The sequence below is a fragment of the Camelus dromedarius genome, chromosome 15 (assembly GCF_036321535.1).
Source record: "Camelus dromedarius isolate mCamDro1 chromosome 15, mCamDro1.pat, whole genome shotgun sequence".
NCBI lineage: Eukaryota > Metazoa > Chordata > Mammalia > Artiodactyla > Camelidae > Camelus > Camelus dromedarius.
In genome coordinates, this window is record NC_087450.1 from 32898176 (window position 1) to 32910402 (window position 12227).

The 12227-nt window shown below is 36.0% G+C and overlaps 1 protein-coding gene across 2 annotated transcripts in view; it reads right to left on the bottom strand.

The window, feature by feature from the left end:
• Positions 1-69: 69 nt before the first annotated feature.
• The window catches only part of DYNC2LI1 (dynein cytoplasmic 2 light intermediate chain 1), a 28576-nt gene continuing 16418 nt past the window's right edge, over positions 70-12227 (bottom strand). The window contains exons 7-14 of one of the 2 annotated variants that reach the window (XM_010997152.3): positions 11553-11621; positions 10864-10941; positions 7653-7729; positions 6981-7051; positions 5343-5440; positions 4828-4920; positions 1695-1770; positions 70-367 (exon numbers count right to left, since the gene is read on the bottom strand). In XM_010997152.3, coding sequence (XP_010995454.3) covers positions 1702-1770; positions 4828-4920; positions 5343-5440; positions 6981-7051; positions 7653-7729; positions 10864-10941; positions 11553-11621 — 555 coding nt within the window. In that variant the 3' untranslated portion in view covers positions 70-367; positions 1695-1701. The remainder of the gene's footprint in view (positions 368-1694; positions 1771-4827; positions 4921-5342; positions 5441-6980; positions 7052-7652; positions 7730-10863; positions 10942-11552; positions 11622-12227) is intronic. The other variant, XM_010997153.3, reaches the window with a different exon arrangement.

Here is a 12227-nt window from a genome sequence, read left to right on the forward strand (position 1 = left end):
GTATTCCTGGAAACAAGCAGGAACTTATCAATGCTGAACCGGGTATACACTACTTAAACATGTTACAGGTAAGCAGTGCAAAGTTCTTTTTATTTAAAAAAATATATTACATGTAATTATACAATTTTTTTCCCTTTTAAGAGACTTAAAAGTATCCAGGGAGTTGCACTAATATAAGAAATTCCACTTTTCCTTTAACAAATTACACATCTAAACTTTCCTCGCTTGTTACTATAATAGTTAATAAAAAAATATTACTTGTATTTGAGGAAAAGGAAATAAACACACCATAGTTGAATGAGGTTCAAGAATCAAGCTCAGTTTGTTTCCAAGACTTGGAAGAACTTCTTTTGTACTGTTCCAGTTCCTAAAACAAAAGTATGTATTTCTTTAAAAAATTTTAAATTTAAACAGGCACCTTAAAACTGCCTTAGCATTTTTTGCTTATAACAGTGTATCCTTTATAGCATTATCATTCCCAAAACTTCTTGACAGTTGTTTTATAAATGATTATACTTAGGATTTATTTTCTAGAAATATAGAGTATTCAGAGTTTCTGTGTAGCATGAGCAGGAGAGATGAATTTAAAGTTTCAGACAGAATTATATACTATTTAGTACATACGAACTTTCAACTAAATGCATTTGTCATATTTTAAGTATATATAAGTGATCTTATCTTTAACGGTTTGCTGTTAACTTGTGTCAAACTGGCTGAAGTTAGCAAAGTATCAATATTTAAAATGTACATATGCTTTGATCCAGTGATTGTACCTTTAGAAATTTATCACGCAGAATGGCAGAGAAGAGCACAAGGGTATAACAGGACACTCACTGTGCTGCACACAACTGGAAACAACTTAGGGATCTCCCATAAGTAAAGACTGATTAAATACATCAAAAGCAACAGTGGTCCTATGTGCCACATGAAAACGGCAAACAGGTGGGGAGAGGGCAGGACACTTCCATTTTCTACTTTATATACTTCTATGTCTTTTTTTTTTCCCCCCACAATGAGTATATGTTACTTTTACAATTCATAAAACAAAGATAAATTTTACTAGGGGTGGAAATCCTGCATGAGATGACTGACATGCAAAAGGGATCATCTAAGGGGTTGCCTCCTGGCCTCTTACACGTTGCTCAATGTCTAAGTAACTGTACAAAGTATGTTATTTCAGATAAGCAGAAAGTGGTTATGCTGCAAGATAAGGCAATCACTGCCCTTTGGCTAATGTCACTGAAGTTCATAGTTGCTAGGAAAAGAAAATTCCATTCTCATTTTCAGAAAAATTGTAGATTGTCTCTTTCATATCTATACTCTAAGTTATTAAAATTTAAATATTGAAAGTTTCAAAACTGTATAAAGACTTTGGAAGAATTCTTAAAGTATTAATTCCAAAGAAGTCTTTATAGCTTGGTCTATTTTTTTCTGAAGAAGTTAACTCAGTTCATCAGTTACCTTACCAGAAGCTTATGGTTTCAAAGATTACTGTTCATTTATGAGCTAGTAATCAGTTACCATAAACTTTGTCTTGAATTGGAAGTGTTCAATTATTTTTACCAATGGCAGTGGTGAGGACATTGCTTTGAGATTCTTGGCTAGCAGACTCTCCCTTCCAAAGACAGCAGAGAATGGGGCTGGTCGCACCAGCCATGCCAGAGGGAAGTTGAGTAACGTGGTACAGAACTCACCTGTCCACTAGGTCTCCAGGATGTGCACAAGTGACCTCACAATTACATGATGGTACTTTTTCTTTACACTGCAAATCTTCATGGCCGCGTTAGTATTTTAAAAGAGAAAGCAAAACCAAGAAAGGTTTCCACCCTGCCTCTTGAAAGCCTCTAAAGTTTTCAAATATAAATGGGCCACAGTCTGATAATGCCTAAACAGCATCTTTAATTAAGAACACTAAGAACCTTTCCCCCTAAACATGCAAGTGTGTGTGTGTGTGTGTGTGTGTGTGTGTGTGTGTGTGTGTGTGTGTGTGTGTGTGTGTTTGAATTATAGGCCTAGGGATTATAAACAAGTTGATTTTTGAAAACAGGGATTCAAAATAGATACGTATGGTTGAGCAAGAAGACCTTAAAAATAATTGTTTGCCCAAACCTTTTCCTTTTTTTTTTATTTGACAATAAAAAGGTAGAAAAGAGGGAGAAGGGTTCAGCAAGTGCTTTCTATATTCATTTCCCTTAAAGTCAAGAATCCTTTAAAACTAGAGGGCTTTTAAAAAAAGTAACTACTGAGAAAGTATTTTCTGGTGCTCCTGTGAAGTCTGGCAAAGAGAGTTAATGAAGAAAGACACTTAGTCTGCAGGAAAGGTGAAAGGGGTCTTAAGACTGACCCTCAAACCCGTGAGGACTGACTGTGAGGATCCTCATGCATCTGTGGGGACCGGGAGCAAAAGGGATTCTGGGCAACTGCCCTAAATGACATGTTTTTCTACGAAGGACTTATAGTAAGGTATCATGGAATACTGCAGCTCAGTGTCTCCCCACACTGGCGAGATTCTTTGACAGCTGTTATGGTTTAAGTGCAGTTCTTAGGGGCGGAGGAATGGACACGTCTTTCTTGCCTGATGATTCTACATGACTTGGGTCTTTTTGAAAGGCTTAAGCATTAGAGGAACTGAATGGAACTCATGAGTTAGACTCCCCATCTTGGAAGTGACGTGCTCTAATTTCACTGCCAAAGCTTATGGGCCCTGATCTTTCTGTTTGATTCCTGATTATTTAAGCCACTAATAATTGGGCTTAGGGATGGGGAGGGAGTCAAGAGGAGGATCACATCTGGTCTCAGACAGGCTCAGGGCCAGCCTTCCACCCATGCAATTGGGTTATATTTCAGTGAAACAGGATGTCATCTTTCCTCCTAAGAAGTACAAGAAGTAATTGGGTTAAAGGTATGCAGACAGGCACAGAGTATAGACTTCTTTAAGCATTTACAGGTTGCTTCTAGGTTAGGACATACTTTTGTGTAATTATGGAAAACCCTGAGTGAGAAATTTCTTTTATATGGATGGTTCTGATTTATTTTGATAAATCTAAAGACTATAATGCTATTTTCACTGAAAAATGTTATGTGGCAATAATCATATTAAAAGATCAAAAGGGCAGGCAGGCAATGTTAAGAAAGAGCTGTAGACCAGATTTTCACCTAATGCAGATTCTTTTATAGGTTGTGTTAATAAAACTGGCATTGACGGTCTTGCCCATATTAAAAATGAAAATGTTATTGTTAAATGTTTAGAGGGAAAGAGGGCTCTTTCAAAGTTAATCTATAGAGAATTTTCTCATACCTAAATCAGCTTCTGTGTGTACCAGTTGTCAACTGGAAAAAATGTAAGGCCCTGAAACTATTTTGGAAGAACATGAAAGAATATACAAATTTAAAATTTTGGCTATTAGAATGCCAACCTTTGGATGTGGAGATGAAATAACTGAGCATCAACTGGTAATCATAAGGGTGACTTTAAAGCAGAAGCACAAAATTATGTGACGGTACTACATGTGCAAACTGAATTCAATGCAATTCATCTACTAAAATACTATCAAAGAAACTGATTTAGAGGCAAAATTAGGAAATAATTTTTCGGGTGAGTTAAAAAAAATGTCAGGCAAGACAGTATAGTAATTAGTGAGGTACAAAGGTTGAGTGAAGAATGATACAGGTGTTGTGGGCTGCTTTCCAGTTTCACTCAAAATTTGTATGGTTTTAGGTCAGTTAGGGAAGATGAATTTGCATATGAAAACTCATGACACTCAGAAATACTTTTAATAATACCTATATGTATAAATGTAATAAAAGGGACCACTATATAATACAGATACTCTTATCAACAATGGCGGTTAGTCACTGACTCCTAGTTAAATATTAATTCAGAGATGATTTCCAACTAATCTCTAGAGCCAAGCTGCACACATAATAAGGGTTACATGAGGTCATTTTACTGATCCTACAACATGCCTTTCACTTTGCTACAGCTAAAAGCCCTCTAAATATTCATGACATGTTTTTCAAAAGTCTTCTGGACTATGTTCAAATAAAACATTGTTAATTCATTATAGGGCCCCTGAAAGTGAAAGGCTAGTGCTGAGAAAAAGACCCTGGTCACTGCTCATGGTGGTTGGTTGCATTCAGGTTACACTTGCAACAGTGTGATTGGCCAGGTGGCAGAGCTCTGTAAATCCCACCTGAGAGGTGATGAGGGCACTCAGCTTACTGTGCTTACTGATGTAAGGTCACAGGCTGCATGCACAGAGTCTGTTTTCATCAAACTAAGAGGAGATCTTGGAAAAGCTAAATACTGGATCACGATGAATTTACCACCTTTTGCATTCTTACTTGTGTATCACAAACGGTGCTACCTGGGCATATATGGAATGCAGTCTCCACTTTTAACCACTTTCCTGAGAGATCCTGGGTTTTGTCAGCTGTGTTTGAGTGCTTTCAGACTGGGTCATCCTTAATTTTTCTGATACAAGAAAAGTATAGATACATCTAAATGTCCTAATTTTAAAAAACCTTTTAAGTAATACCACAAACAAAAGGATATTACGGAAGTGTCTCCCCAGCAGTGAGGTAAAACTCATTACCCATCTTTAACATAAACTGGAAAATCCAAAATGGATATGTAAACATTAAGTCATCTCTGGATGACAGAATGATAGGTGATTTTTTAGTTCCTTCTTTCACTTAAATAGTACAAGAGATGTATTATTTAAGTGAAAAAATTAAGGAAACAAATTGAGAAAAATTTATGGAATTCTAAGGATATTTCTGTGATAAAACTCAAGATGAAATAAAAGAAATGGTTTAGGGTAATACCTGATCCTTCTGAATTCTCATTTCATCAACTTCACTTTCAGCATACTGAGGGTCTTTTGCAGGGTCCTTGACGTCTTTTAGTGTGTTGGTACTCTGAAATCACAATTCTTCAAATCACTTTATGCCCATAAGCCAAAAAATGACTGTTATCAACCTCACTAGTCAACTTCCCGTTCCTCAGCTCACCAGCAAGGGCTGATCTTTGGATCTTTTATCATCACCAGTGAGGGCCATTTCAAACTCCACCATGTCCTCCCTCCTCCCTCTGCTTTCAGATGTTGTCTCTCCCTTTTGGAGCCAGAAAGCTCCATTTGAAAGCAGAGTGAGAACTGTGTCTTACTCATTTTTTAAGCCCCACAGTGTGTCATATGCAATAGATTTTTAGCAAATGTTTAATTGACTTTTGAGCATGTGAATAGAAAACAAAGTCACCATAATAGGCCCACTGGGATATTTCCCAATAACTACTGAATAGTGCTGAAAATTCTTGCTTTAAAAGAATTAGAAAAATATACCTTTGGTGGAAAGAGCTTTCCATACACTTTCTTCCACAATTCCATTGGTGAATGGGCATGAAGCTTTCCAATGTCATTATCAGGAACAGGAGGAGATCCTAAAATTGAAAGTTTTACTCCAAATGGCTGCATTGATAAAACATTACAAACTCTACCAATAAAACAAATGATACCTATAAAAATATAAATCTTAGATCACTCATTTCTCCTCTCCCTAATATAGTCACTATTAAAATTTATCTAACCCAGTGTAGCAAGGCCCAGGGGGAAATTCTAGTACCAAAGAGGAGACAGAGTAATGAGTAATCTGTAATTCTCCTTCCTCGCACTTAAACTGCTGCTCAGCAAAAATACGAAGTTTGATATTCTCATGTATTTCATGAATTTGTAAGGAAACATATTCTTCTGTGCTGCTGAGTGCAAACTGGGACAGCTAATTTGGAGGATAATATGGCATTACTAAATATAATGGAAAATACTAGAAGATCATATTAAGTATCTTTCCATGGGCTTATTTGCCCTTTGTATATATTTTTTAGTGAAATGTCTGCCCATGTCTTTTGCATATTTTCTAACTGGATTTTTTCAAACTGTTAAGTTCCATATACTAGTCCTTCGTCAAATATGTAGTTTGAAGATACTTTCTCCCAGATTATAGCATCTTTTTATCCTTTTCACATGGGCTTTTAAGAGCAAAAGTTTTTCATTTTGATGAGGTCCAAGCTCCATGATTTTTAAAATTCAATCATTTTCAACCTTTTTTTTGATCTCCAACTACTTACATGGGCAAAAGATTTCCATCAGCACTACCTATCAGTACATACAGTGATTCTTACTGCTAATGAAATTAAGTTGGTACTAATAATAATTATAAAACTCAGTCTTTATAACTATTCATTAACAGCTCTATTCTTTTCATTCCAATTCAGTCTATAATCTCATGACAAAGATCTCCACATTTGAAGTCAAGTCAACTTTAGCTTGTAAGAGTAATGAGGGATGGGAAATAAAAACAAAAACTACTATCAGCATGTTAAAACCAAACTATGCCAACCCCGGAGTATAAAGAGTTGCTAGGCCTGAAAATGTCCACAATGAAAACAGCTTCTATGGGAAGGTAAGGAGCTTTACTATATAAACTTAAAATTCCTTTTGCTTCGTGAGCCTAGGGCATCTATAAATTTAGGAAGCACATCCCATTAGCTGAGGCAAGCTCTTCTCATACTCCAAAGTTAAGGCATAGCTAGTTAATACAACTGTGTTCTTTTTGGTTTATTCCATCATTTGAATTTCTTACATTTTTCATCATTGCCCATAATATATAGCTTTAAATTTCTTGACCACTCTATGCTTCTGGTTTTCTTTTAAACTCAAGGAGCTAAAATTTAAAAGTACCTGGAAATCAGTGGGGGAAAGAAAATACATGTACATTTTTCATCTTACATCTCTTCCATCACAAATATGTCAATGTGGTGCATTTTGCAATGAATACTGTGTATACAAGTAAATATATAAGAAACAGCAGCAATGGTAATGAAACCAGAAATGGTGGTATGTTGGAGATGAAGCGAACAGGGAGTAGGATAAAATCAATAAGCAATTAGAAAAAGACTGAACAAGCTTAATAAGTTCACCAACCTATATGACTTAAAGAATCCAATCCTGCTGTGATAAACAGTGGCTTATTCTGATCCACACATACTGATTTGCTACATGGATAAAAAGAAAAAAGAATCTAATTTAGTTTAGCAATCGAGTATCTTGTCACTCTCTACTGTAAATACAAGAACCAAGTTTTATGTCTAGCTATTGGTGAGAGCACTGCCCCAAATGAGTGAGTGAACATTAATGTAAGTGATTTCAAAAATTAAAGTATAGCATTAGTAAAGGTTTTATAGGAGAAAAAGTGACAGACCCAAATGACCTTAAATCAAACCCCCCAAAAGTAGCAGGGTTAAGAAAAATACATACTAAAATTAGAAATTCCATTTCTAATCAATATAAGAAAGTGGTAATAAAGAGGGAAAGCTGCTAAAATGAAAGAAAAGTAAGAGAAATCAGGGAAACAAGTATAGCAGTATCATTATTTTATTCTAGTCTAAGTATTTTTAACATTTTAGTTGTACAATTTGAGAAATATTTAAACAATGTAAGAAGCAAGAGATAGTATGAAATTATTTCTCTAAGAACAGCCATCTGGGGTACTTTCCTGGTCAAGAAACAAAAGCCTGGCGAGAACAATAACCAGATGAAAATACTGGCCAAAAAAATAATAAAATAAAAAGATATTTTAAAATACTTTAACAGTACCTTTTGTCAATGCCAAATGCCAACTGGTTAATAACTCCACGTATTTTTAGTAACAGAGCTTCTGATTTACTGGTAAACTAAAAAGAAAAAAAATCAGGAGAATAAATTATTTGCTCTGCTTTCAAATCAGTGAAACAGGTAAAATAAATATGGCTCTGAACAAGTACAGATTGCAGAGAGAATTACTATTTATTTGCCCAGCAAATACTTGTGTTTGAATAGGTACAACAAAACCTGAATAAAGGAAAAGAAAGAAATTTTGATAAATTTGTTTTAACTCACTCTTCAAACTTTATGAGTACATGATATTGAATGGATCTGTGTTTATACAGTAATCATTTCAGCTACTCCCACGTATGGATCCTCATCATTGCCAAAATGCAGTCTGGTTGGTTAAAAAATAGGTGGTATGCTTCATAAATAACTTTTCCATTCAAGGGCATACTGCTGCCTTCAAAGCAGTTAATGTGGAACTTGCAGACTGACTAGTCCAACAATATTGATACTCACTAAAACAATCTTTAAACTTTTCTTCTTGCCTTTGGAACCTGCAAAATAAGCTACTGAATATCCCAGTGGTGGTCTGTAACCAGGGTGACCATAACCAGAATGTTTTAGAGAATGAAACAGGGTGGGTACTAATTATTAAGCTGAGAAATCAGGTGAAAACCGAGACATTGTGGTTACCTTTCAAATCTTTTAAGGCTACATTTGTTTTCTGGAAATATGAAAAGTCACTCAACCAAATCAGAATGACTAAGATATATCAAAATTGGAAAAACAATCTTGAACCAAAATAAAATTAATTACAAGGCAGAGAGATCAATTTTCAGGATAAGATTCATTCTGGATTAAGAATAAGCTCCCAGGGGAAGTATTCCAAGGAGGACATTCATGTGAATATATAAGATATGATATATTTATTTTTAAAAATTGAAACAATTTTAATGCTTATAGTGAGATCATTTTTGTTCTGTTTTGTTTTTGTTGGGGAGAGGTAATTAGGTTGGTTGGTTGGTTGGTTGGTTGATTGATTGATTGATTGATTGATTGATTTAATGGAGGTACTGGGGACTGAACCCAAGACCTCGTGCAGGCTAAGCTATAACTGAGCTATAACATCCCCCCAAGGTAATTTTTTAACAGGAAAACTTTAATTGAATTTTACAAACACAACTTACTATTATTATTATATTATGTATTATTTCCTATAAGGTGAGGGAAAAAACCTAACCACAAATATATTTCATAGGACTGTAGGCCTGGGAGGACATGAGAAGTCTCTAATTCGACCTTACCCAGCTGCTGCATCAGTCGTCTTGAAAACATCCTCCACCAATAACCGCAGAGCTTCTGCTCATAAACTCAGGGCCTGGGAACTCGTTATCTCCAAAAGCAACTCACTCCACTTTCAGATAATGGTAGTATTAGAAATTTATTTCTTAAATTTGAGCTAAACTCTACTGATTCCTTGTTCTCGACTCAGAGAGCAAGGAATGCATTTATTCCCTTTTCCATTGAACAGTCCTTCAAATATTTTAAAAGTGTTCATTGCATTCTAGATGCCAGACTATAATTTTATACTCTTCCTTATGTATCATAATTTTAAGTCCTATACCATCCTGGTGGCTCTCCACCAAATCTGGTCCTACTTATCAGTGTTTTTCTATTTTTGGTTTATTAACTTGATTAGGTTGCTCATACTACTGAATCAGTATTCTTGACTAAATGATTAAGGATCCACTACAGTGTTGGGAAAAACTGCTAAGTATCACTGAATCTCGTACAGCAGCACCCAGCTCTCTCCTTGGGACGGGCTGGAGGGTAAGAGCAGAGGTGAAACTGAAAGATGGGGCTGTGAGAACTTCGGCTGCTCTCTTCATGGTTTGGGGAGCCAGAAAAGCTTTATGGTTCTCTTGGTAGCTCAGAAGTGCTCTTAGGTATAGCGCCAACCTCTCATCCCTCTGGCTTACTGATGCTGAGATGAAGGATTCTCAAATCCCTGCCCTGGTCCCCAGTCTTCTAGGGTCTTCTGAGCCATGGTTAATGGCAGGCCTGCTGTGGCCTGGGTTGACCTGACTTCTTTCAAATTTGTACCCATAAGACCAGATTAGGCCCTGACTGATCATCAAATGCGATCTGTTTCTAAAGAAAGATAGGGAGTTCCCTCAGTTAATTAACAAGAAGTAAATGTGGGGCCTTATCTAGTGGCCAAAATCAGAAACTACAAGGTCCACAGTCTTTGCTCCTGTCCCCTGGATGAGTCATTTACTTTAAATTCCCCTTACCTTTTCAAAATAATAAAGAATATTTCCAAAGTACTCTGTCAACTTAATACATAAGCAGATACAGTACAAACGTAAGAGGGGATGATTTTTAAGAAAATACATCATAAAATGTATTTGGAGTATTCTGAAAAGTATAACAAATTTTAAACATAGATCGTATTTATTACTTTTAGTTCTAACATACCAGCTGTGAAGGCTGGGGCCTAGGCCATGTTGTCTCCAGTTTCCTCTGAGCACTTTGATTTAGAGGGGAAAAGAGACCATTCAAATGGGAAGAAAGTATTTTTTTTTTTTAACGAAAATGTTTTTATATTTTATTGCATTAAAAGATATCCAGCAAAATTACCCTGCTGTGGAAGATAAGGCTAGCAGTAATTATAATAACCAACATTTGCTGAACAATACTGTGTGTCAGGCCCTGTGCTAAGCTTCCTCTTGTACACCCTCTATCAGTCCTCACAACCACCCTACAAGGAAGGCACTGTTTTTGTCCATTTTACCTGGAGGAGGCTGAGGCTTAATGAGATTGAGGAGTTGTCTGAGATCACACATCTAGTAAATGGTTGCCCTGAGTTTTGAACCCAGGCCAGCAGGACTCCTGAGTTCATATTTCTGACCTCTACAACAAACAGCATGTTTTTTAAGTTTAAAAAGGAACGTACTTTTAAAAGATTTTTTCTTTTTCTTTCATGAGAATACAGATTCTGATTCTTAAGGGGAAACTAAGAAGGCCATCTAGCAGACTGTGTTCTCTACACATACTACAGTCACTCTGTAACAAGGGGGTTGGGGGCAACGGAAAGGAAAGGAGGGGATGACAGGCATTAGTAAAAGCACTGGTACTCACGACTGTGCATCAAGTTGCTAACCTGCCCAAATCTGTTACTGTCCATTCAAGCCCAAAGGACAGGAAAAGTACAAACCATTAATGATGCTCCATAATAATGTGCAACAAATCGAAGTGTCTTGCATATGACCTTTCTCTTCTCAGAGTCAAAATCCTGAAGAAACATGATATTAAAAAGAAAAAAACAAGTTGAGAGAATGAATATCTGCAGTAGGAAGGTGAAAATTATTAAAGAAATAGATTTTCTTATTTGTTTGTTTTTGGGCACATACCTTGAGGGGCAGGATTCCACTACCTTGGTGTCTGTCTCTGCAGGGGGCGGAGCGACAGAGCTGCGACTATCAGACTTGCCCTCGTTTAAACACTTAGCTCAACAGAATTTAGATATAAGCACACATTTGATAGTGTGGAATACCCTAAGGATTCTCTGACAAGCAAAGATAAGAAGAAACCAGTTTTCTACTTCCTTCAGTTTAAAAGCTGGGGTGTAAGTCTCTCCCTCAGTGGCAGGGTTAACGATTCAGTTTCCAAATCTTCTACCGTATCCCCATTCTACTGCCTTATTCCCCCACTGTGTTTACTGTTCTTGACCTATTTTGTCTTTCCCAACTCTATTCTCTTTTCCAAAATCCTCTTTAAGATGTGTGACTCTTTGGTCTCTCCCTTCCAGAATCACTCCTCTCATTTCATCATTACTTCTGTTCCTCGCCTATAAAGCTGAGGCGTGCGTGTACAACACACTCAACGAGAAGTGGAAGAGCTTACCTGGAAAATGTCGTATTTACTTCCAATTATGACCAGAGGAATTGGAAATGGGTCAATCAGTTCACGATCCTGTTAACAAACATATTTCATTGATTTATTAAAATTAATTGTTTTTATTACATATTCAGCAATTTCTACTTACTTCCACAAATACATCATTTCAAATCTTTTCATAGATGTTGACATTGTTTGCTTGACACAGAAGCTGTTCCGGTATTTAACTTTCACTTAACTAAGCTATACTTCTCAAGTATAAAACTAGAAATGACAATTCCCCAAATTACTGTGATAAGTATTTTTCATGTTCTGCCCTTTTATTTTCTTATGTAACATGTCATCTTTCTGTTTAAAATTTTTTTTATTATTTTGTATTAACCATTGTTACAGTAACATTTATACTGCATATATGGGAACCATAAACTATCAGTTTTGTTCTGATGTCACCTTTGTAAAACACATTCATATAAACTCTAGGCAATATAAAATACTGCTCTTAGTTTTCTAGAAGATGACATTTATGACTGTATATAAAGGACTTATGTTACCATATTGCAATTTTATAATTTAATTAAGTGTCAGCTGAGAAAAAGATATTATGTGACAGACACTAAATGAATGTTAAGTACAGAGTGACGGTGAAGGCTAAAACTCCACTCCTTGCTTAAAATTGTAGCT